Below are 24,385 nucleotides of genomic sequence, written 5' to 3' on the forward strand. Positions count from 1 at the left end.
CACGGGACACGGACTCTGTTCCCTCGGGCCGCCGGCGGAAGGATCGCGCGGAGGTAGCGCGGCATAGGCCGCTTGCCCGCCGTCTCTTCGCGGCGCCTGCGCGGCTGCGCGGACGGGCTGTCGCTGTTTCCGTGCCGGCGCTGAGGGCCGCCTCCGGCGGGGGGCTCGCGGCCCCGGCTTCGGGTGTGACAGAGCCGTGGGCCCCTGCCCGGCCGGTGGCCGTGGAGGGTGAGTGGGTCACCCCCGGGGGCAGCGGAGCCGAGGCCGCCAGGCAGGGCCGTGAGGGCGGTCAGCTGTCACCGCCGCCCTTCGCACACCTTTCCCCTTCAAGCGGGGGTGTGGGTGCCCACGGCGTCTGTCTGCTCCTTCCAGCAGCCTCGGTATCAAAGGAGATTTAAGTTCGCCCCCCTCAGCGGCACTTTGGCAGCAGGCAGGTTAAAGCTTTAAAGTTTCGTTTAAAACACTCGGGGAACAATAAGCAAAGGCGTTTTATTTACAAACACATTCTTGTGCAGACGCTGAGTTCTCACTGCTTTTCTGTCCGTACCGTGCCTCCCGGCCTGTGTTTGCTGAGACAGAGCTCCCTGTCACCCTTAAAGCTGCATTATTTACTGCCGTGCAAGACGTAAACAGGAATTTACCCTTTACTTGCTTTATTTACTTACTTAGGCCTTTCCCCATCACAAAGGCCTGCAGGAAGGATTCACTGGCCTTCTCGTTTCCAGATGGCAGGCTCTGGTGGTCCCACTGACATAGCGGAAGACAGATGCCCAAAGTGCCAGGGAAGCCGAGATGTTTTCTCACAACTCTATTTATTCCTTTGGTCCACTCAAGAACCAGACAACTAAACTTGTGAGTGTTCAAATTTTTTGGAACATAAATTGGTTTTTTTTGAGGGGACTGGGAGTGTGTTATAATACTGTACAATAGAGACCAGGAACTGAATAAATACTTTGCCTGAAAATCCTGGCACTGTGAAGATGAGTGGCAAAACCTTGCTATACCACTAGAGGTTGAAATTAACAGATAAAAGCAAGAAGTTCAGAGCAAAAGCAACATCTTTTCTTTAAACTCCTTCCAGTATCTGTAGTTATTAGCTGTTCAGACAGCACACAAAGGAGGATTTCCTCTGGAGATAATAAGCACAGTGATATAAATCAAGCATAGAGAGAACATGAGGTTTTTTTCTATTTATTTTCCTGACAAATGAAGTCAGAATCAGTTTGCTAAAAAATCATGTCATGAGCTTTTTTAACCCTTTCTCCAGTAATTCTCAGGCTACATTTATAAGACTGAGACAAATTTTTATTGCAGCAACTGGACTCCTCTGTGCATAGAGGATGCAACTGATCTTCGAATCAAAGCTTGCTGTGTGCTGCTCCCTTCCATTTTTCTTACTTTTTATCTTGAAATAGAATATGCCTTTCAGAACTAAGAAGGTGCAGAGAAGGGCAAGTCCCACTGGAATTTTATCTAGCTTTCCCAATTTCATTCTAATTCTTCTGGGTCTCATTGTTTAAGGATCAGTGTTTAAGAAGTCTGTGAAGCTGTTACGGTTTTCCAAAATCAGTTGGCCCACTGGTAGTTTGTGGCAGTGACCAAGGGAAGATAATTGAGCTGATGCTCCTAGCTGGGAAATTCTTGCTGGAGGTCTGACTGACACAGTCCTGAGATTGTTCCACTCCCGCAGCTATAAAATTGCATATTCTGACTGATTTGCTCTAGGGATTTCCATCAGGGCCCTTCCCAGAACATTTCGCATGTCAGCACTGGGAGCCTGAGGCAGTGCGGCACATCCTCAGACCAGCAGACTGTGGAATTGATGGTTTGGCAGGAACCTCTAGTGCTAACATACCGCAACAGAGCTCCTTTTATTCATCTTGTGCTGAATATGCCCTCAGCTGGATACATAGGATTACGGTCCTTTGTCCTCAGTAACAGTAGGAAGGGACAGTTGAGGCAGCACCCAACTGAGTTAAAAGTAGCGCAATAAACTAGTCAGCTACTGGATCGATCCTCCTTCGGAAGGAAATCCTGGAAACTGAGGAGTGAATCACCTGGCACAGGAGGGACCTCAGAGCAGGTCGTCCTAGCAGGGGGGTCAGTTGAAGGCGAGGGTCTCCTAGGACCACTTCAAGCCTCTGCAGGAGGTGGCCTAGGTCTGGGCACAACCGCCCAGGGGTCAAAATAGCAGCACAGTTGTACACACTCCAAGAAGAAAGACACAGCATGTGCCCAGAGCAGCTGAGGGTTATGGCACGCAGGCTGCCATAAGTAAGGGGCTGCCAAGGCCAAGGGATTTAGAGAGACTGCTGAGAAAGAGACGGAGGCAACCAGCAAGAACCCTATGTGTTTGGGCCTGTAGCCCAGGGAGAAAGCAGAAGAGGCAATATTAAACCTCGAAAAAAATTAAGCTGGTGAGTGTAATGAAGCACACCTGGAGGAAGGCCACTGCACCATTACACGCAGGTGTTCCGCATGCAGGGACTTGATGCACTGTACAAAAATCTGATGCCTTGGAAAAGTATAAAGAGCCCAAGTGCCATGTCAGCCAAAGATGAAGTACACTTCGGTAGCAGGGAAAAGGCCTGTTCATCACTGTGGGGGGAAAGGAAGCGCGTCTGTTTTAAAGAGACCTGACAGGACAACTGCATTGTCACAGATTCAGTGGACTCGGTGTGAGGGTGTGCAGAGGGCTTACAGCAATATGGGTTGCTCTGGTCATACCAAAATGGAATGTGTCCCGGTCTGGCTCCCAAGACAGTGTGACAGTGTGCAAGTGTAACTACACAGGCAGACCAGTAAATATTAGACCAGTGAGAGATCTACGTTAGTGGAAACAAGAAAATCCCACACGTAAGGCATTTGTAATACCTGCCTTTCAGCTTACGCAATGCCTGGTTTTTCTACCACTGAGTGGAAGGAAAGAGGAGACACTACAGGATTCACAGCCAAATCCCAATATGTGGAAAAGGGAAGGACATGAATCTTTGCAGCAGACATTTCTATCTGTGCTGTTTAAACACCCTTCAGAGGGAAAAACAGATGGTCTTGTGGTTTGGCTCTGTGTTCTGCTTTGGAGACCCAAGTGCTATTCACTGCATGACTTTTGACCAGCCAGTTAAACCCACAGATGCAAAGGTTAACAATAATTTTCATATCCACTCAACTTACGTGCACACAAAGTCCAGCACAGGCAAGCAGGCTTGATGAGTTCATATACGTATGCAGACAGCGACTTCAGAACAAGGATAAATTTACCCTCATGTCAGGTTGGTTGTGAGGCTAAATTAAAATATTTTGTAAAGCATTTGAATATCCTGAGGGGCTAGAGACATGCAAACTCTTAATAATAATTGCTGTTTGGATTTAGCTGGTCAAGTTCAGTGTAGTGTGGCAGAATAAGTCTAGTTATTCCTGCCATTACATGACTCCAGCCATTATATAACTTACCTGTATTTATTGCTAACCTGAGATCTTTAAAATAGTGAGAGAGTTTCAATCAGCCCAGAGAAGGCAATATTGACGCTGGTTTAGAGAACAAAACACACAAAACCTTAAAAAAAAAAAAAGAAAAAGTCCTATTGTTCTTTTTCCAAACCGATCTCAGACATAAAATTTGGTGAGCAGCAGAGCTCTCGTCAGAAGTCACGTTCCTCACAAAAGAGGAAGGGCCCGGAGCGTCTCTGCTGCCTGCTTGTAGGCAGGTTGAGCTTGGGCCGTTGGTGGAGGAAACCCTCTCAGGGGCATCTGAGTGCTCATCGAAGCAATCAGGAGAGATATGTATGCTGATAGCACTGAAGAAATATCACACTCAGGGCTCAGAAAGACTTCTCTTGGAGGGAGCTTCTTTTTTTCAAAGACTGGAATGAAACAGACTCTCAGGAAGCAATTTTTTTAAAGTTGCAAAGAAAGCTACACTCTGTTTTCTTTGTTTAGAGGCACAGTTTGCAGAACAATATTGTGGAACAGTGGGAAAAGCAACAGAAGGAACCGAGGAGAATCCTAAAAAATAGTTTATAGTGAAATTACCTGACAAGACTTTGCCCAGCTTCCTGGGAGCAAGTGCTCATCAAATAAAAATCATCAGCACATAGGAACTCTCGGAGGAATGAAATGGGTTTGAACACTGAACTGTCTTTGACCTCTGTGAAAACTGAACTATCCAAAATCGCTAGTTATTTTTGCAAATTATAAGACTGTTCTACCTTATAAGTACATTAGCTATGCTTGTTCTTACAGGCAATAATGAATTGCCCTTTGAAAAAAAATGATCTAGTATTCCTGAAGTATGTGGCAAAGGAAAAAAAGAAGAAACTAAATGCAGTCTCCTTCATTTCTTTCAGCTTAAAATGTAGATTTCCACTGCAGCTGGACAGACAAACCCTGGCTTCAGTTTCACAAGCAGAATTCAGCTGTTCCATGCATGAAACTGAAGCTAAATTGTTGTCCTGGCATGGAACAGGAAGAAGCATCTGGCCAGTGAGAGAGACTAGCAGCAAGCAAATCCCCTTTCCAAAGTACTCAAAGTTGGTTTACTTTTTCCAAAACAGATGAGAAAAAAAGCAACATAAATTTCCTGTCCAAATACTTGTCAGCTTTAGAAGAAAAAAGTTTAACAAAAAATAAAATAGCTTGCACGCTAAGTGTCTTGCACACTTTTAATAAAGAGAAAGAGCAACTGTGGCTGTGTAGCATGCACAGACAACAAATTCTGCAACTGTGCAATCTGTTCTGTCTCTTTTTAATCAACTGTCAGTTTTAGTGCTCTCCCTTATCAGAAACTATCACCTGTCATGCAGGGAGAGGCAATCTCAGGTATGTAGCCATTCGGTTTTGATTGTAAGTCTGCAGAATCACATGTTAAAAGAAGTCTGTTGACAGTAGAAATCATCATAAGCTGAATCACAGGAGTGCTGGATCAAGTGTAACATCTCCACAGCCTCTCAGGACTTCATAGCTGCTTTCCACACTGCTTTCTGACAGTCTCTCACAACTTCTTCCTAACAGCAGAAACCTAAATAATTTACGAGGAAAACAAACCCTGCTATTTGAGCTGAAGAAGATTCCCTATCTGTTCCCACCACAGAGCTGCTTGAGACACTGAAACACACTTCTGCTTTCATCCAGAACAGTGAAATACATGCTTAAATTTAGCAAATGAAGTACCTGATAGAGGTTCAGTGATTAATTCAGAGAGGAGAACTGCAAGCACTAAATGACTCTTTTTACCTGATTTATTTTTTACTAAATAAATGGCCCCATAATGTAATTTTCTCAACCTGAACAGATATTTTCTGCTGTTTGCTTTACTATTTGGGAAACATTCTCATCTATTCCATTTAATTTGGGAGTAGTAAAACCTTCAGACCGTGTCCCTCACCCTAGGGATCACACCCGTAAATCAGTCGTTCTTCCTAGAAAATACATGACTAGTCAGAAACGCACATTGCAACATGCGAGAACACCAACAGCATAGAGGAATGTACGTCCTCCTCTACGACACTTCCAATTTTACCATTTTAGTATTGGCAGGGTGAATGATATAGTGGAACAGCTAGCTGATAGTAATATTTCATGCATGTTTCTCCTTAATTTTGTTTCATATATATGATCTGCATGCCCGAATCCAAATTACTATAGGGAAAAACATCCTTCTTACTTCAACTGTCTGTATCCGAGCCTTTTTGACCTGCCCTCCTAAAGGATAAAATGGTGCCCAATTTTTGAAAAACTCTTCAAAGAGTCATCATCTGGCCTAAAGTTTAATTCTTTTATAATTTGAAGAGATGTGTTTTCTTGAATCGCTTTCTAAACTACAATGTAATTTCTTATGACCTTTCTTAATAGTGCTAGAAGCAAAACAGTGGTAATACAGCAGTACAGGAGAATCAGAATTACCTACTTTCACAATCCAAGATCAATGAGTAAGTGGGCGTTATAAATGCAGAGGTGTTAGCTGCAATAAATAGTCATAAAATTGAAGGATAACTGAGGTTGGAAGTGACCTCTGGAGGTTTTCTAGGCCAAACTACGGCTCAGAGCAGGACTTACTTCAAAGTTAAATGAGGTTGAATAGTTTTCCACATTGCATCTAACAAAGACAATGAGTAAGTGCATGGGAACGGACATCAAGGTAAATCAAGGCAACGCCAGCTGTGTACTCTTGAGCATAGCTACTCCAAACAAGCCTTCAGCTAAAGCAACTTTATCATGGTCTTCAGGGTGGGAGAAAATATGAGTAACAGTACCTTAAAAGCTCATTCTCTCTGGCTCATTTAATACAGGTTTTCTTACATTGTTCCCTTCCAGAACATAAAAATTCTGTTTCTTTTCGCCATGTGACTACTTAAAGGCAGTTCATGCTAATTACCTGACAGTGGTTATACTTCACTATAGACATCATCATCTATAATTGGGTATTTTATGTCCTGGAGAGTTCATATCAGCACTGTAGGAGTTTATAATCTTGAAAAATGTATAGGGTATCTAATATATGGTGTATCTGTGACACTTGTATACGTGCCTTTTTAAATGGATAATCTGCTGCCCAGTAACACAATGACTTGCACTTTTCTGTGTGGGTCAGCATCACGTTCGCTGATGCTTTTTTGGATAGAAGAAAGGTTGCAGGTTTTACAAAAGTGACATACACTCCTGTTTGCTAAAAATCACCTGGCAGCCGGACTGGATACAGCAGTCCTCCCTTCCTGTCCTCGCTCTGGAATCCTTGCTGCTGGGGCCTGGCTTTTCTTCCACTGAAGGGAGAAGGGAGCTTTGCCATAGACTGCAGTGACAGCAGGAGGAGAGCAGACACAGATTAGGCAAGGTGTTGGAGGATTTTCTGCATGCTCTCTAAGTATTTAGGGAACCGTGTGATATGTGATCTTCAATACAAGGTTAGGCAGTTTGAACTCTTGAGTTAGACCCAGATATTTCCAGACAGGCAGAGCTACCTACTGACTGTACATCTGAGAAAGTACATCTGAATTATTTCTTCTGGCAACTATCAAGAGTATGTTAGTGAAATGTGCCTGGATATGGTAGCTTAAGATAGAACTATGCTGGACATGTTCCTGCAGCTGTTACTTGGAAAACATCTGTGGTACTGTGCATGGAAATTTGTACATCTCTGTTCACACTAGCACAGAGCAATTAATCTTGTGAAACAAAGTATAAATTATTATTGAGAAATATGAGAAGGACATTATGCACTAATGGATATGAAATGACTAGAGGTAGTTATCGTTTGGAAAGAATGGAAAAAAAATGGAATATTCCATTTCGGGCACAGGAAATAGAATAAGATTGGCAGACTCTGCGAGACTTCCAGAACTGCAACGGCTAGTCATTTGAGTAAGAATAACCAATCCACTAGACTGGAGGGGTGACATTTTTTATACTTACAGATGGAAAAAACCTTCCATCTGTGATAATTTGTGACAGTCTGTGTTTGTGTAGTCTGATAAAGGAAAGAATATACAGGTTGACATGATTTCTTATTTACAGTTAATGGTTATCACTATGCAAAGCATAAAAGACATTGCCCTGAAGAACTCAATTTTAGCAAAAGACATACACAAAGGTAAATTCAAGAAACCCTGGGAAAGGACAATGAGATGTATTTTGTTTATAGCACATTAGATAATTAAGGGATCTTTCATCTCTTGAGGCTTTCAAATTAAGCCTGGGTCATTACAAGGTGTGCTTACTGAAATGTAACGGCCAGTTGTATTCAAGAACTCAGATAATCTATGAAAAGCAAGTGTGTAAGGAGTCTTTGGTAGCACAGCGGAGAGAGGCACAGTGAGAAATAGTGGGGGGATATCTGACCAGTGGCCAGAAATTTGTCACTGACTGCTACCGAGGTAGGGTTTCTGCTGAGAGCCGATGAGGCCTAAGTTACAATGTGTGACCCACCACGTCATCTCCCAATCTGTGTATGGCCTCTGAGGTACAGAACATCAATACTTTGCTATTTTACCTATTTTCTCTCATGATACTTGCATTGCATGATTAAAAACCACAACTCAGGATGGAAGTATCTTCCTATTGTTTCATGGATGTTTTGTGCAAAGGGTCTTTCAGCCTCCTAGCGTTTAATCCAAGTTATATAAAATTGATTTGCACCATGTTAAATCTGAAAATAAATTTAAAATATCCCTTCCCAGTCCTCGTAACTGAATGCCTCCTAGCAAATCATTTTACTCAACAGCTGCCTGGTTCTACAGTCAGAAAGGTGACTGCTCTTTTTTTCTTGGTTTAACTTTTAATGACTAATTTAAATTCCATTTATGCAGAATCCCTATGATTTTGAAAATGCCTTCTGAAATTATGCACAACTACCTTTCTAAAAAAATACTTTAAAAAGCCTTAAGTACAACATTGCCTAGAATTATCTTGTCAATTAAATAAAAGAACCCACTTGAAATAAGTGACAAAAATGTACAGTGAATGAAACGTTACCTTACAGTAACAAATCGTTATTAAGAGACCTTTAAGCAAACTGCTAGTTACGTGGTCATGCTTAGACAAGCACAAGGTTATTGAAACATACAGCTTCCTTTCAGCCAATTTAACTTGCACTGAAGGCAAATTGTTGCCCTAAAAGCACTGAAGCACATTGTTCAGGCCTTTGGTGTAATTCTCTTGGCTTCTAAAAGATTACCCTTGCTGCACAATGTCAGTGGGATCAGAATTGGATCTGCATCTTCAGCTGCCATTATAAATATTGCCTGCAATGTCTTCCTGCAGAAAACTGATAGACACATCTGATAGTATTACCTTAAAAAGATAGGAAGCAATATTTCAATAGACTTGAAGATGAAATACAGATTTCTGACAATAGCTGCAATGGAAAACAATAAGACTGAGCCGGCTCACAAAGGAGCTGCAAGGGCACTAAAACAAAAGGCACCTAAACCCACCCAATGCAGAGATCATGAATAATAATTGTATTCTATTCACTGGATAAGTTACAAAATGTGTCACAGATTTGGAGCCTTTTCCGGTGCCTTCCTTTTTCTCAGCGCACAGATTGTGGAATTTGAACAAGGTAGGGCAACAGCAACCCGTGAGCAACAAAATGCAAATATTCTTGACGTGGCACCAGTGAAGTCATCCACAAGTGCCTTGCCCTTCTCACTGTCTTTACGTGAGGGTTTGCACGGATGTGGGGGTGTAGTTCCCCCTTCCTCTTCTCATGTCAGAGCCATTTTCAAGGCCTCCAAGATGAGATTTCATGATGTTACAAAAGTACGTTGGTTAGATACTGTGCTTGCAAGCTTGGCAGTTAGCTCCTTATCACCACTCTAGATGTTTTCAGCACTGTGTAGAGAGAGGTCTTCATGAAAACACAGGCAGAGAATCGGGCTCGCTGAAGAATGCCGTTCACTCTCCAGCCATTTCCTCACGCTCTGTCAGTATTGGGGATTGTGGGTATCTGTGGCTACCAACATACTGTACATGGGCTTGCTTAGAGCCATGAAATAATAGACAGGGGCCTGTCCACGGTGTTATTTCTGGAACAAAATCCTTTCACATCAGTGAAAATTCTCAATGAAGACTTGGAATTTCCTTAATGAATCAAGATTTTATCACTACAAGCAATTCAATTTTTAGCTGCGTTTTACAAGTTTTATGCCAGCTACTATACAGGGAGTAAGAATATTTTCTATGAAAGATCTGTTTTCCAATAGACTTTCTGATCTCTCTCTTCTAGTAACCTCATCTTGGGAGTCAGAAGTTAGGTTTCTCTGTTGTCAGAGGGGATTCAGAAATGCTTGCAGAGACAGTTTAATGTCAAAAGTATCTCTGATGAAACCTGATGAAATGGGTGGGCAGGAGAACACTTCATTAAAACAGCATAAATTGGATGAAAACAGACCAAATGTTAATTGACGCAGTGAAAATGGAGGTCAGAAGTAGTCCCCTTCAGCACTTTGCATCAATATTTCATCTCCTCTAGAAGTCTGATGCTGCTCCCTTGGTGGTTAGCTGTAGTTTTGCTTTCTTTATAGTAGGAAGTTTTGCAATTTAAGTTATACAGATGCACTTCCTCTTGTCCCAGGACTTTGATGCAGCTGTGCTGGTATAGGGGTACTTACACTGATACAATGGCATAAATACAGTAGCTTTTTTTTTCAGTAAACAAAGTATGTGGTATCAGTACATGGCAGCTTTATACCAGCTTAAATGCATACCTAATTTTATGTGTACGTAAATATCTATAATATGTACAAGAATGATACATGCTTCCTCTAAATATACACTGGAGTTCTAGGTTATATATAACCAGCTCTGTGTACAACCAGGGTTCTTTGCATCTGGCCTGTCCCAGAATCGCAAGCTGCTTGGCTGAAATGCCTTGCAGTTAGCCATCTGTGGCAGACCTCGCAGCTTAATAAAGATCCCAATGAACAAACAGTGCTTCCAGGCTCACTCTCTGGATGCATCTGAAAAGCGTTTCTGGATGCCCATCAAAAAACCATGTAAACCTTGCCTTTGCAAAACAAAGCAGTACACCTAACCAGCCTAGCTGTGCTGTTACAAATTTTCTTCTGTAGGCTAACTTGTGTTTTCCTTTGTGGTGAGCTTCCTCTTGTCATGGAAATTCCTCTCACCTACTTTGATGGATACACTTGACCCCTAGCCATACTTCAGTTTAAGCTGACTAAGGAGCAACAGGCCTCACACCCTGTAGTGAACCTGCGAGCTGGGGAGCTCCTGGCTCACATACAAGGAAGTGAAGGTGCCTCAGAAAAATATTTCAAAAGGTGGTTTCAAAGCCCCAAAATGCAAGATAACCAAAGTACAGAACAAGATACCAGACCTAAACAAAAACATCTACCTTGTTTATAGTATTGACTAGCAGCCAACTACTTCACTCTATAAATATTACCATCAGGATGGGCCCAATTTGAGCTTTTCCTGAATTGCAGCTGGACTGCACGCCAAATTACTCCCCCCTTGAGCCAGGATGCCTCTCAAGGTCTGAGATTCCATACCTAAGACTAAGAGATCCTTCCTTGCCCAAGGCGGAGAGTCCCCTTACTCGCAACAGATCCTCGGTAGGTGACTGATAGCATGCTGAATTAATGCTAATGAAACATTACTAATCCATGTAGCTACTCAGTTATAAACTTTGTATAGATAATTCCATTAGACATAAAACATTGTCTAAGTCAGACACTAAGATTGGACCTAGCCGCACCTAAGCTCCATAAGGAGTTTAGAAAACACGGGAGTCTGCTCTGAACCTTGTGACTCAAGGGCAGGGTCTTCCTTACCCTTTGTGTCTCTGGTCTCTGTGTGAATCATTCTAACTTGATTCTAACTCAGTTTTCCTTTGTGTGTTTCTTCCATGCAGTAATTAATAAGATAAACTTTGCCATCAAACTTACTGAACCTTGGTAAACCCCTGTTAAACTTTGTTAAATTCCATCAAATTCATTGAACTCGGTCAAATTACTATTTTACCTCAATAATACATATTGCCGTTTCTCTCTTTTGAGTGAGGTGCATTCTACTCATCCGCGACACCTACCTATTAACACTGTTAGATGCTATTTCTGCACTAGTTTTCCGTATGTTGCAGCAGCAAGACAAAAATCACAATCTCTAACAGCTTACAGTCTATCCTAAATTTATTAAGTTTCCATTGATTTGTGTTTGGGTCTTGTCGGCTCAAAATATTTCTGCTAAGTATAGCTCCCTTCTCCTGAGCAAACAAGCTGGGTTTCTTTTTTCTGCAGCCTCCCTTCCTAATTTCAACAGCTATTTTGAACTCAGGGTGTGGTCACCAAGACAGACATATATGCACTGCCATTGCTTGTCTCTAGATTTGTTCATGTTGCCAGTGAACCTTTTCCCCAACAACTTCATGTTTACATTAATCCTTGACCAGCAAGCCTTGGTCTCCTTCTGTCTTTTAGGAAGCATGTCATAAATCTGAATAAATTAATTTATTTATGAATTCTGAACTTGACCAGCTTCCATGAGCACAAGGTGAAAAGTGTGAAATTACACTCCTCTGTACTGAAGACAGGAGCTGTACCAGTGTGGACATTTACTCCTATGGCTACTAGAGGATCGAATGCCATTCTTCTTTAGGGGCTTCTGTCAGGGGAACAAATTTTAAATTCTGGCAGATTTGTGAATCATTTAATCTCCTAGACTTGTTCCCTCACAAAGGGCCTGGTGAGAGGAAGCCTATGCAAAGGCTTCAGTTTTGATAGCTTCTATCACCAGGCACTGGTCCCACTTCTAAAAGCAACAGAATCTGCAAAATATTTCTCAGATACATATATATATGTGTGTGCATATACATATGTGAGTAGCCTTTATATGTGTTTTCTAATATGTGTATTTCTGTATAAAAATAAAATGTACACACCGATGTAATTTTATTTGCTTAAAGAAGCTACTTCTACTCCCCTCAGTTAACAGAAAACACCCAACTGTCAAATCATCCCATTTAATTAAAACAGATTTTTTTTTTTTTCATATGATGCCTCTTAAGGAGTTATGAAAGAATAAGCAGCTCTCAAGGGGGGAAAGGATTCTAGGGCTAATCTCATTTGAACCAGGCTCTCTTGATGTTTGATACTTTACCCATATTCTCAAATGAGCTTGAATTACATTTGAAGAAAATGCTAATTCACACATGAGCTGTTGTCTCTTCCATCATGGCAGAAAACAGAAAAAAGGATGTTGGCCAAACTAGACACATTTTTTCCCCCCAGAATTAGGTGCTAAGTCCCTAATCATTGTACAGCAGCAGTTTGGTCTTACGGGAAGAGTAGTCACAACTCTGTGACTTCTGCCGTCCGGTTTTCAGCACTGCTGCTTTCCTGGTGTGGCTGTCCTCCTACCAGTATAATGGGATAGCAGAGGGGCACTTAGATTAATTAGTGGCTGTAAAGCCTGTGGAGCTCTTTGGTTAAGTGGTTCAAAGGAAACTATTGTTCTAAGTGACCCCTATTGTTCTTACCTGGGTGTCCAATTGCCACACGGGCAGACTGCTTGTGTCTAGAGTGTTAATTACCACGTGTCCCTTAATCATGAAGGTTTGTAATCCTATTTCAGTTTGGAAATCCACATGCCACAAGGCCCAGTTAACATCTCTGATATCATCACCTGCTAGTCAATACACAGCTATTAGCCATGCATAACTATTCCCAATGAATTGCTGTGCAGACAGGCCTGGACAAGTTTTGCCAAGCCATATTGGAAGATAGTTTAGCAAGGCTAGTTAAAATAATACCTATTTAATTTGACAGTATTGGAAAGTCTTACAACAAGTAGTTTTATTTAGTTTAAAATTTGCCTTGCAGACGTTAAGGCTTCAGTATAAATCTTCACTTTTATTAGGATCACAAAAGATTTCAGATGAGTTCTCCTCCAGTTTTAATTCTATTTTTTGTTGATTTCACACCAGCCATCTGGTTCAGTGTAACTCAAGAATTCCCCTCTCAAAGGCTGTCGTCACTGTTTTGAAATAATGTGTGCTATAGCATCTGCAGCTACAGAATTTATAACTTATTTTCACTTACTGCATCTTTAGGTTCCCAAAGAATGTCAGGAAGGAATTGTTATTCTGTAAAGCACAGCATGTTACAGAATAGATAAATTGTGTTTTCTCAAAATACTGGAAACACTTCTCATTTCTTCCTGGACATACACACTTCCCTTAATCACAAATAAATGCCACATTGAAAGAAAATTATTCCTTGCATAAATGAAAAAAAAAACCAAAAAAGATTTTATTTCTAGACCTTACCACAACTCCTCCTTTGCCCACAACCCTTGATTGTTCTGCCAGGTCCAGACAGCACAAGGAGCAGACTAATTTTCCCTGTTTATAATTCCAAAGCTGATGAATGCATCACTTACAGTGAGGACCCTTGGGGTTTGGTTGGGTTTTTTTCTCACTCTTACTTAGCTTTTTGCAACATAGGAACAAAGATGGGGCAAGGATCCTTGTCTCCTAATGTAGAAAATGAACCCTTCTTCTGCAAGGCTGAAGAGAAAGTGCTGTTCAGCCATGCTCTTATAACAGATTTCCCCCCCTCAAATTACATGATATATGAATGATAATTTTGCAGAGTGTTCTATTAGGTTTAAATTAGTAAAGGAAAAGCAATACATGTGTTCAAGTAGATGTCGGAATTAGCATTTTTAGAATTGTCATGCTACGTGTTTACAAAGTGAACCTTTTTTGCCGTTTAGGTGTGGCTTAATACAGCAGTCAGAGGAGGAACATCCATACTCCATCTCTGTGATGGCAAAATGGGGAAGGGGGAAGTGGCGACTGCCAAGAGCATTTAGATAACAGAGACTGGAGCTCAGAGCCTCATCCTGGAAACATCACCTAGATGATGCCACAAGTCAACTCCATTAACAGCAATCAGTGTTGTTCAAACAGGAGCAGATCCACAGCTCTTACATCTGAGCGTAAAACTACTTGTATCCCTCCAATAAATCACTATGCCAGTTCATTCACCTTGCAGGGATGCTGTATTTAAGGGTGCTCAGATATATCTGACGGTACTTAGAAAAGCGCTGGTCTGTGTCAGGAATATCCCGAGGAGAAGTTGTGTGCGTTTGTGGGAATCTAAGAGCGCTTGTCATCAAAATAAACTTGAAGAAATTGTTGGCCGTCATCAGTGGCATAGCAGACAGGAACTATGCCTAGAAATAGAGATTGGCATAGCAACATTGCTGACTGTTTTGTAGAGAAGACTGCTTATTTTTCCAGACTGTGACATTTAATAAACATTTTCTGTTTGTTGAAACTGCAGAACCTCACTAGATCAAACTGAATGCTAATCTGCTCGAGTCGCCACCACAGACTTTTGTCTCCAGTATGTACACAGCACGAGTCACTGTGGTTTAATTGGTTTTGTCCTATGATATTTGTTCCTTTGTGTTTGTCCACGAAAAACAGACAGAACATGGAACACGTTGAAACAGCCCCACAAATCCTCCAGATGATGATTTATTTTGCAAGATCCTGTTTTATCTTGTCATTCGGGCTCTGTTAAGCTGCAGGCTGAGAAGCCCTTTGATGCAACCTCTGACTAGCGATGTGCTAGGGGCTCGATAGGGACCTGTGCAGCTTATATATGTATTATGAGTATACACCTTATATATTAAGGCTTATTAGCCATCTCCTACCTGAAGCATCTGACCCTGCATTCACACTCCACACAAATGGACTTTGATTATAGAGAAGCTTGGAACCACACATCCTAAAAACACTGGGAACGCCAGACTAAAAACAGTTGACTCTTGGTTTGAAGCTTTGAGATGGAGCTTTTAAATCCAGATGGGCATCTTGAACCCTCAAGAAACAGTAGGAGAAGGGTCCCACACAGACACCCAGAGTTACACCCACGGGAGCTGAGCTACCTCAGGCCGCCCCCACTCGGGCAGCAGGTCAGCATTTATCTTTATCCTTTATTACAGCACAAGAGAACTGTGGGGACGGGAGGTGCTTCTCGGCGGCTTAACTGCCCGGCGGTGACCGACAGCCATTGCTGTGGAGCCGAGCGACTGCTGGGCCCCGGCCGTTGGCGCGCCCCGCCCCGCGCCCGGCTCAGTCACGGTTGCTAAGGCCCGGAGCTGTAGGCGGGGCAGAGGTAGAACTCACCCGGCCAATCCGGAGAGAGCCGCCTTCGGTCAGCGACCAATCGCTGCCGGTCAATAACACACCCCCGCGGGGTGGGGCAGCCGCGCTGCCGGCCAATCAGCGGCTGGGGAGCGCGGGCCAATCAGAGCGGGGGAGGGTTTGGGCGGACTTTTTAAAACAGCTCAGACACCACCGAGGCTATGTGCTTGTGTCCCTTTAAAGGAGTGATGCGACCTATTCTTGTGTTCCTCCGCCAGTGTCTAGCACTCCCTCGGGAGAAGAGCGGTTCCGCCCCGCTTCCCGTCGAGCGCGAGTGCTGTTGGATGGGTGCGTCGTCCCCTGATCTCCGGGCCCTCTCGGGGCACCCCTAGGGTGCGCGGCTGGAAGCGGACTATTTTACTTCTCCGCGGCGCCTCACCGGCCGGGCCTAGCAGGGAGCGCTCCGCGCGGGGCCATCTGCGGGCCGCCAGAACAAAAACAAGGGGGCGGGGCCGTGCCGCCTCCATTTTGATACGGGGCTGGGGCGGCGGCGGCGGCTGAGAGCCGGGGATGGTGCTGCTGCCTCGGGCATCGCCGTGACTCGCCGGGGGAGGCGAGCGGGGCCGGCTGCGGGTGGGGGCGCAGGCGGCCCTGCCTGGATGCGGGGCCAGCGGCGGAACCGACCCGCGTCCGTGCGGTGACGGGAGCCGGGCTCGCCTCCCCCTCCCCGCCGCGGAGGAAGCGAGCGGTGAGGACCGCGGGGGGGGGGCCGGTGCACTCTCACCACCGCCGCAGGTGAGTGTGCCGGCAGGGCCGGGCTTGCGCTCTCCTTGAGGCGTCCTGTCGGGCCCCTTTGTTCGTTTCCCCACTGCTGGCAGGGGTGGTGGTTCCCCCCCGGGCGGAGGCGGTTGAGAGGCCTCGGGCGGGGGGCGCCCGGTTCCCTTTGTCCGGCGTGAGGGAGAGCTGCCAGCTGTTGACGAGGTGTGTCTGCTGTGAAGGTAAAGGATCCGGAGGCAGGGGAGAAGATGAGCAGCGAGGCGCTGTGGCTTTTCAAGCAGCTGAATCTCCACCTGGAGCAGGAGGGGAGGTTTCAGCCCCGTGAGAAGGGGCTCAGCCTCATCGAGTGCGCTGCCGAGGTGAGGGGGGGAATCTGGGCTGGGGTAGGCGCGGAGGGAGGAGGACAGCCACCTCAGGGCAGGAAATAAGCGTTTTAGAAAAGAAACCTTCGAGCTGGAAGGGAGACGTTCGTTAACTTCGGAAAGTTAATTCTTTCCTCTGTAAACGTCAGTTTTGTTTTAATTCTGTCTTAATCTGTAGCTACTAACATAGGCTACATTATTAAAGAACTATGACCTACAGGACGAGTAACATACTTAAGCCTTTAATATTTATTGTTTAAACTTCGAGTGAACGCCGAACCAAAATAAGTGTTTTATTTTCATCTCCGGAGCTTTGTAGCACTGTGTTGTACCCACTGCAGGAAAGCTGGGATGTCAAGGAGACAATTAAGAAATGGGGAAATGACCAGCTTTTCATTAGCAAGGTCTAGGGAAATGAACCTAGAAACACTCAGTGCTTAACGGCAATAAGTAAGCATGAATATTTCCATGTTAATGACTAGAGTTCCTTACGGCGTTTAGGGCGGGCTTACGTTCCTTCTGATTTTTGTGAGGTTTTTGGAAAGGGCCTTAACGTTTAGCAGAAAAAGTCTCTGAAATCAGTCTGCTTTGTTTTGAAAGCAGAACATCTGTCACTTAAATATTGACATGCAGGCAAAGAGGAGAATAAACTGAGTTTGGTCATCTCTGTTTCTGTAAGGTCAGGAGTCATTCTGTGTATGCACTTGGTAACTATTGTCTTAAAATAACAAGTGCCTACTTGGAAATGTGGTTGTGCTGAGTATTGCACCAGTGAGACTCGGGACCTGGCTGTAATTCATGTACCTTGGGTGTGTTTTGAGTCTCAAGTATCTAAATTATTTATTTTTAAGTAAAGCGATATAAAGTATTTAAGGAAAAAAAAGAATTGCTTCCTTTTGATCTAAGTAAAAGGTGGCTGAGGGAGTGAGTGGTTACAGTCATCACTGCTGCCACTTAGTAATTCTGAGTTTGCTTTTGCCATAGAATGAAAATACTCTCTGCCCGAGACAAAGGAATGCCAAGGTGGAAGATCTTTGGAGTCTGACGAACTTTTTTGGTTTTGCAACTGAAACGTTTGTTTTGGCTGTTAACATTCTGGACAGATTCTTGGCTCTTATGAAGGTATTTTGGGGGGAGAATACCTGCTATATAGTGTCAACTGAGGATATACAATCTTCCTGTGAACTTTCTTGTCTGACAAAAAGGAGAAGGTTGTGATCTAGGACATAAGTGCGGGTATTTACTTGTTCTATGCTAGCAACACTTCTGAAGACCTCCTTTGTAAACTTGGCATTGAGTACAGTTCTTTTTACCTCTAAAGGCAAGTAACGGCATGGTTTATTTCCTTTAATCCGTAGCCTTTACCAGGTGGACATAGAAGACTAAGAAAGGAGGAATTAGGAAGGAATAAAATTTGTTACTATTTCTAGGTACTGTATTAAAGCTTAGCTTAATGCCAGAAGTAATACTGAATGATCACTTGGATGTTTTTCTTTTGTGTTTGTGCTGCTTTATGGCAGGCAATTTGAGCATAAACCAGTTCCCATTATTAAGGTGGCAGAAAAACTAAAGTTGCATCAGTTCTCCGGTCTGACTGTCCTTGAGGTTGCACAAAATGTTATGCTGCTACATAGGAGAGAATAGCAGAGGTAAGAACAAGTTGTGGAGGGATAGGACTGCCTAGAACAGGCTCAGGCTGGATTTGTGTAGTCTTTAAATGAGGGTAAGTGAGCACTGCCGCCTGGAGAAGCGGAGTATTGCAGTTCTTACTGGAGTTTATTTGTTGTGTCGTGATGTGGAACAATTTCAGTAGAGGGTGCTCAGCTGTTGAACTTCCTCTGACTTAGCTATGGCTGATTGATACTGCTTTATTGGCTCTGTTTCACTGAAACTTAAGTGATGTAACTAGTTACAGCTAGGTGAGGTGTATGAGTAGACTGATATCAGGTCAAGCTGAGATAAGCAAATCTTTGTACTGAACTGTGAATATTCAAAACAGCTCACCTAGGCTGGGTGAGCTGTTGGTGTTGCTGTATGACAAGTATGGTGTTTATGCAGGGGGAAGTATTCAAGTGCTTCCTCTTCTTTTTAGGTGAAACCGAAGCATTTGTCTTGCATTGGAGTTTGTTGTTTCCAACTGGCTGCTCGAGTAGTTGAAGAAGAATGCAATATTCCATCTGCTCATGAGATCATCCGGATCAGCCAATGTAAATGCACTGTGTCTGACCTGAAACGGATGGAAAAGATAATTTCAGAGAAGTTGCACTTTGAATTTAAAGCTACTACTGCCTTAACCTTCTTGCACTTGTACCATACTATTGTACTCTGTCATACCTCAGAAAGGTGAGTTGAGTCGCATGTTGTTGGTAGTTTGATAAGCTCTTTTTCTCTTTATTTGCCTCTTAAATGATTATGGCATGGGCTCTAGAGGAGGCAGCTTCTTAGTTTTTACTTCCTGACAAGTGAATGCTTGTTGATACATACTTTTCTCTTGGGTGTTTTACAGGAAAGAAGTATTGAATCTCGACAAATTGGAAGCACAGCTAAAAGCTTGCAACTGTCGCCTAGTCTTTTCTAAAGCAAAAGTAAGTTGAAGTAGCTTTCTTTGACTTCTGAGTAGGTTTTGATTCATGTTATGTTGAGCAGTGGGGTTTTTTTTGTCCTTCTAGCCATCTGTCTTGGCCCTGTGCCTTCTCACTCTAGAAGTTCAGACTTTGAAATCTGTTGAGCTGTTTGAGATCCTTCTGCGAGTTCAAAAGCATTCTAAGGTAAATATTTTCTGTGGACACTTTTTGCAGTTTTTGGGAGTGGTGCAGTTAATGATGTACAGTGTTACATTTAAGGGACCCCTGCTGTCAGTGTACCATCCTTACAGGTATTGTTTGGCATCGGCTGAAATAAGCAATGAAATGGGTTTTTAAGTGTCTGTGTGCAACTCTTTTAACTAACATGATTTCATTGGTAGAATGCCAAATGCAAAAAGCTGCTGCTTAGAGAATGAGGTCAGGTAGTCATTTTGTACTGGCACATCTTGGCAGCTGCCTGGCTGGTTTGAAAAAAATAGCTTAAATGTATAAAATCAGAAGAAATGCTGACCTAATGCCGACACACAATACATGCTTTAACAAGCAGCTGATTTAACTTGTACAGTTCTAGCTGTATGTTCTAGAGAAACTTCCAACTGGTTCATAGGACTACAATAACTGCTGATCTGGTTGTTCTTTTTGCCTGAATAACTAACATGGTATTTACAGCTTTTAGCTGTGTGCTGTATCAGTTGATGGTCTAGAACAAGCCTTTCACTTCCGTAGTCAAACTGAACTAACGGAGTTTCTTGAGGGGTGGAAGCAGTTCCTTGAAGTATGAGATTATGCCATTTTAAAATGGAATAATCTTGGCTTCATTTTTCCTTTGGAAGTGATAATGAAAAATCTTAACTGCAGCTGACAGGCAAACTGTCAACTCAGACTTCAAGGTGGACATTTCTAGGAGGTGTACAGCAGTTCACCTTCAAAAGCAGTCCAACTTTGACAAAGGTATCAGTTATGACTCATATCTTGAACTGATATTTAAGTCTTTTTCCAAGAAGGTAAAATGGAGGGAGGGGTTATCTTTAGAGCCTGTGTGTAATAGACTAAGTAGGTTATTTTTTTGCTTTTCAGATAAGTGATAGTGACCTGCTTTACTGGAGGGAACTAGTCTCAAAATGCCTAGCAGATTATTCTTCTCCTGAATGTTGCAAGCCTGATCATAAAAAGCTAGTTTGGATTGTTTCAAGACGTACAGCCCAGAATCTACAAAACAGTTACTACAGTGTTCCTGAGTTGCCAACAATTCCAGAGGGTGGATGTTTCAGTGAAAGTGAGAGGTAAGTAAAACGTAGACCAGGTGGTTAATTTGTTGGGAATTCTAATTTTTCTAGAAATGTTAATGGTAATTCTGTATAACTAGACTTATTCATGACTACTCGGAAAAATGCTAGCTTTGAAAATACTGATGTACTTTTTGAACACCACAATGACAGTTCCCCATTTTTTTTCTGTTCAAGATGTATTTTAAGTCCAAGTGCTTAAAAGGGTGGAGGGAGTCATTCCTTTTTTTTAAGGCAGGAAGGCTTACAAAGCATTTAAGTCTTCTAAAGTAATTTATATTTGACATCTTGAACACTGGCTTCTTCGTAGGAGATTTTTTTGTCATTAGAAGAAAGAATGTTATGATTTGTTATGATTTAAGCCTTAGTGCTGAGAAGTGTTTAGATCTGGGATGTTAACGCTAGGAACGGAAAAGCGTGCAGGAAAACATAGGATTGAGGAATAGTTTGCCACTGTCAAGGGTTTGTGCTTTGTTGAAATTACCTTTTGTACTGTTCCTTCTAGTGAAGACTCCTGTGAAGATATGAGCAGCGGAGAAGAAAGCCTTAGCAGTTCTCCTCCAAGTGATCTGGAAGGCACCTTCTTCTTTGAACTCAAACCTAAAACAAAGTGGCAAACTCTTAGCTGTCGGTCTTAGCATTAAATCTTGATTGTATTAGGTTGAGATTTTTTAGGCACCATGGAGTCTTTTGGCAATAATAAATGAGATGGTAATCTGTAAACTGTATTAAGGCAAGAACTGCTGTGTTCTATCAATGCTTTGAATGCCTGCCCTGGTTTTCTGTTATTTTAAGGAAGAAAAAAAAAATCCCATTCAGGTCCCCAGTTCAGCAAAAAAGTTCATGTATAGTTCTCTTGTCAACAAGCATGAATATAGTTGTGTGCCTGGTGATCCAAAATGCTTAGTAGCTAAACACCAGCAGTGTGCCCTGGCAACAGTGAAGGCTGACAGCAAACTGGTCTCTGTTAACAGGACTGTAGCCCATAGATTGAGGGAAGCAGGGTTTTTCTTCCCTTTCCTTGGCATTCATTCTTATGTGGTACAGTGTCCACTTTGGGGCTCAAGATGTTGATCAACTTGTGCAAGTCCAATGGGAAGCTGCCAGGCTGGCTAAGCAGTGTGGGGTACAGGACCTGTGAGGGGAGACTAAGCAAAATGAGCTTATTCAGCCTGGCAAAGTACCAAAGTACCACCAGCCTTTTGGTATGTAAGAGGAGGTTGCTGAGGAGATGACTTCAGGATCTTCACTGAGAGGCATGGTGCAAGAATGAGAGTCTTTCATTAAATTGAAATGTGAATTTCTTAGTTAATGGAAGAAGTTTGCTCAGTGGGGACAGTCAAGCATGGGAGTGGACCGAGAGGGGCTGTGCAGTCTTTGTCCTGGGAGGAGGTTATCGGGATTCAACATGACAAAACCCTGAGCTTGGTCTGAATTCAGTGCTGAGCCTGCTTTGAGTGGGAGCTTGGACTTAGAGTCCTCTCGAGGGCACCTCCACTCTTTACTATTTTGGGATTAGATCAAATTGGTTAAGTTAGTTATGTGGAATGATGCGCTTACAAAGTAGCAGGCTGAAATGATTTACTGTCAAATGGGCCAAATACTGAAACTGCTTTAACACTTCACATGTGCTCCTTTTCAACAGGGTCTTGAGTTGTGTACTCCAAGTAGATTTTTTTTAAAGCTTGGTTTTTATAAACTTCAGGAATCCCTATTTCGCAGTAGGAGTATGCATGACAAGAAGGAGGCTTCTAGTCAATACTAGTTTTTACTAAAGATGGTATGAAGTGTGTGGCAGGGAGTAATTTCATATTTTCTTTGAAACATGTTTTTACACTGAAATTCACATTGTATACTTCAATGGGTTTAAAATCTTGACTGTTAACATGTCAATCCATACTATTAGCTTAGAGTTATTAACATGGTAAATCTTTAAGTCTACATTCCTTTTAATATTTAACCCTTGTAGTTTTTCAGTATATTCATGTTATTGATTAAGTCATAATCAAGACTTGTTTGCATGCTTATGTAAAGCAGTTAGTGCAGGAAAAGTTGGTATGCAGTAATATCAGGTAAATGTGATGTTGATGAAGTAGTTAATGTAATGTTTTTTCTGAACTTTTTTACTGAAGCACAAATTTGAAATACGATTGTGTTTCTCCATATTGAGAACATGGCTAGGTAGCAAGTGGACTAATTAGGTCAGAATAATGGTGTGAAGTGTGTTGGTGCCAAAGTAGAAATGAAGGAGCAAACAAGCTAAAGGCTGTTTTGTAGATGCAAGCATTGTTTAGAATGGTAAAAACAATGATGTAAGTTCATAACTGTTATGTGATTTGTTTTATAAAAATACAAAAAGTTTACAAAAATGTATATAAAAATGTAAATTAAAAAATGTACAGAAAAAATTTAAAACAAAAAATGAGCAGGAAATACTGTATTTTTTTACATTGTATGTAACTTTTTGTAGGTATGTTGCATGTAGATAGTAATTTATTGTGTACTCTGTATAAGTACTGTACATCTGAAGACTTCCTACTTCAAGTTTCTGCGCCTGGAAGCTCCCTTCTGAAATGGAGTACTTCGGTCGCAGGTACCGAACCTACTAAGTCTTGTTTCGGTTGAGAACAAAAATAAACCAAGTGCTGTATTTGTTAACCGGTATGAGTTATGGCTGGTTACTTGAAGCTGTTGCCTGGCTTTAGGGGTTTTTTTTGCTGTATCGCTTGTACGGTACTGCAGCTGTGTTCCAGGTTCCCAGGAAGTTCTGGTAAGCAGTTTGCAAAGAGAAAAGAGACTTCTGTATGGCTTGCTGCTGGACCTTGGCTCCTTTCAGTTGTAGAAGCCCGTGTGAGGTATCTGCTTATCACCCAGCTGCAGCCAGGCTCTGTCGTGCTGGGATGAGTGTCGTGAATGGCGCATTTGCACATCTGGCAAATGGGAGCTCCCACTAGTGGTTGAGTTAGGGGTCACCACAGGCAAAGTGTTGCTTTGCTGGATTTGTGGTTGCTGCTGTTCCCAGTCTTCTGAGTGAAACCTGGTCTCAGGATGTGTCTGTGTTTTGGCAATCCGAAACACCTACAGTAACTCAAAGGCAAACTTGAGCTTGTTTCCTTTTCATTTCATCCTGCCCATCTTGCCGAAGTATTTTCAAATGATGCCCGTGTTGCAAAAAATTGAGGAATAAGGGGCTGTAAGTGGTTCTTGCTGGAATGATGTTCCCAGCCCTAGAAAGACGGAGCCAGGACCCGCCCTCAGCTACCTGCTGCAGTGGCTGTAGGCATCACAATCGACCTCATGCAACTTGTAGCTTGATACGCATCTTCCCTCTTGACCTTTCTTTCTTGTGCAAGGGATGGGAGTGAGAGAAAGCACAAAGGTGCTCCCTCTGCCAGGGCAGCCTGTCTTCCAGCTCTGGCCACTGCTGCTGCAAAGGGAAATCCTGCCTTGGGTGTTCCTACATTGGGGCGGTGTGTGTGGGCTGGGGATGGGAATGAATAGGGTGCTGTGAGGCTGGCAAGGAGTGATGTTGCTCACGGTAGGGAGCATGTGTGGGAAGAGTAGGGTCACTGCTACTGTTGAATAATCCTCTGAGTGTAATAACAATATTCAGTCTTTATGGCCTTCTTTGCTACTTTTCCTAAGTACAGGAACATGCTACAAGGCTTCTCACTTCCCACATACAACAGATGAGGGATGGACACTTGATATTACTAAGAGTTCTGCACAAAATCCTTTCTAATAACTCACGTGTACTGCTGAAAG

At 42.8% G+C, this 24,385-nt stretch overlaps 1 protein-coding gene and 1 long non-coding RNA gene across 5 annotated transcripts; both read left to right on the plus strand.

The window, feature by feature from the left end:
- Positions 1-2: 2 nt before the first annotated feature.
- LOC141942918 (uncharacterized) lies at positions 3-14,799 on the plus strand. Of its 2 annotated transcripts, none has more exons than XR_012628773.1 (3): positions 3-430; positions 670-852; positions 14,230-14,799. It is a non-coding gene; the product is annotated as an uncharacterized LOC141942918 (long non-coding RNA). The 2 variants fall into 2 exon arrangements; XR_012628774.1 differs by lacking the exon at positions 14,230-14,799 and adding an exon at positions 4,347-4,712.
- A 1,327-nt stretch (positions 14,800-16,126) lies between these two features.
- On the plus strand, positions 16,127-23,278 carry CCNG2 (cyclin G2). Of its 3 annotated transcripts, none has more exons than XM_074867082.1 (8): positions 16,127-16,405; positions 16,609-16,746; positions 17,734-17,871; positions 18,842-19,092; positions 19,256-19,334; positions 19,419-19,517; positions 20,412-20,617; positions 21,126-23,278. In XM_074867082.1, exons 2-8 carry the CDS (start codon positions 16,636-16,638, stop codon positions 21,256-21,258), a joined length of 1,017 nt encoding a protein of 338 aa, XP_074723183.1. In that variant the 5' UTR covers positions 16,127-16,405; positions 16,609-16,635; the 3' UTR covers positions 21,259-23,278. The 3 variants fall into 3 exon arrangements, with proteins under 3 accessions (XP_074723183.1, XP_074723184.1, XP_074723185.1); XM_074867083.1 differs by having other exon boundaries at positions 16,127-16,358; XM_074867084.1 differs by lacking the exons at positions 16,127-16,405; positions 16,609-16,746; positions 17,734-17,871 and adding an exon at positions 17,887-18,070.
- The last annotated feature ends 1,107 nt before the right edge of the window (positions 23,279-24,385 follow it).

Source organism: Strix uralensis, chromosome 4 (genome assembly GCF_047716275.1).
Source record: "Strix uralensis isolate ZFMK-TIS-50842 chromosome 4, bStrUra1, whole genome shotgun sequence".
Lineage (NCBI taxonomy): Eukaryota > Metazoa > Chordata > Aves > Strigiformes > Strigidae > Strix > Strix uralensis.

Excerpts from the sequence above, each read along its gene's own strand:
- CCNG2 (XM_074867082.1), top strand. The coding sequence starts at position 16,636 with ATGAGCAGCGAGGCGCTGTGGCTTTTCAAGCAGCTGAATCTCCACCTG. Across the intron at positions 19,093-19,255 it reads CTCTGTCATACCTCAGAAAG|GAAAGAAGTATTGAATCTCG; the intron begins GTGAGTTGAGTC and ends GGTGTTTTACAG. Across the intron at positions 19,335-19,418 it reads TAGTCTTTTCTAAAGCAAAA|CCATCTGTCTTGGCCCTGTG; the intron begins GTAAGTTGAAGT and ends TTGTCCTTCTAG.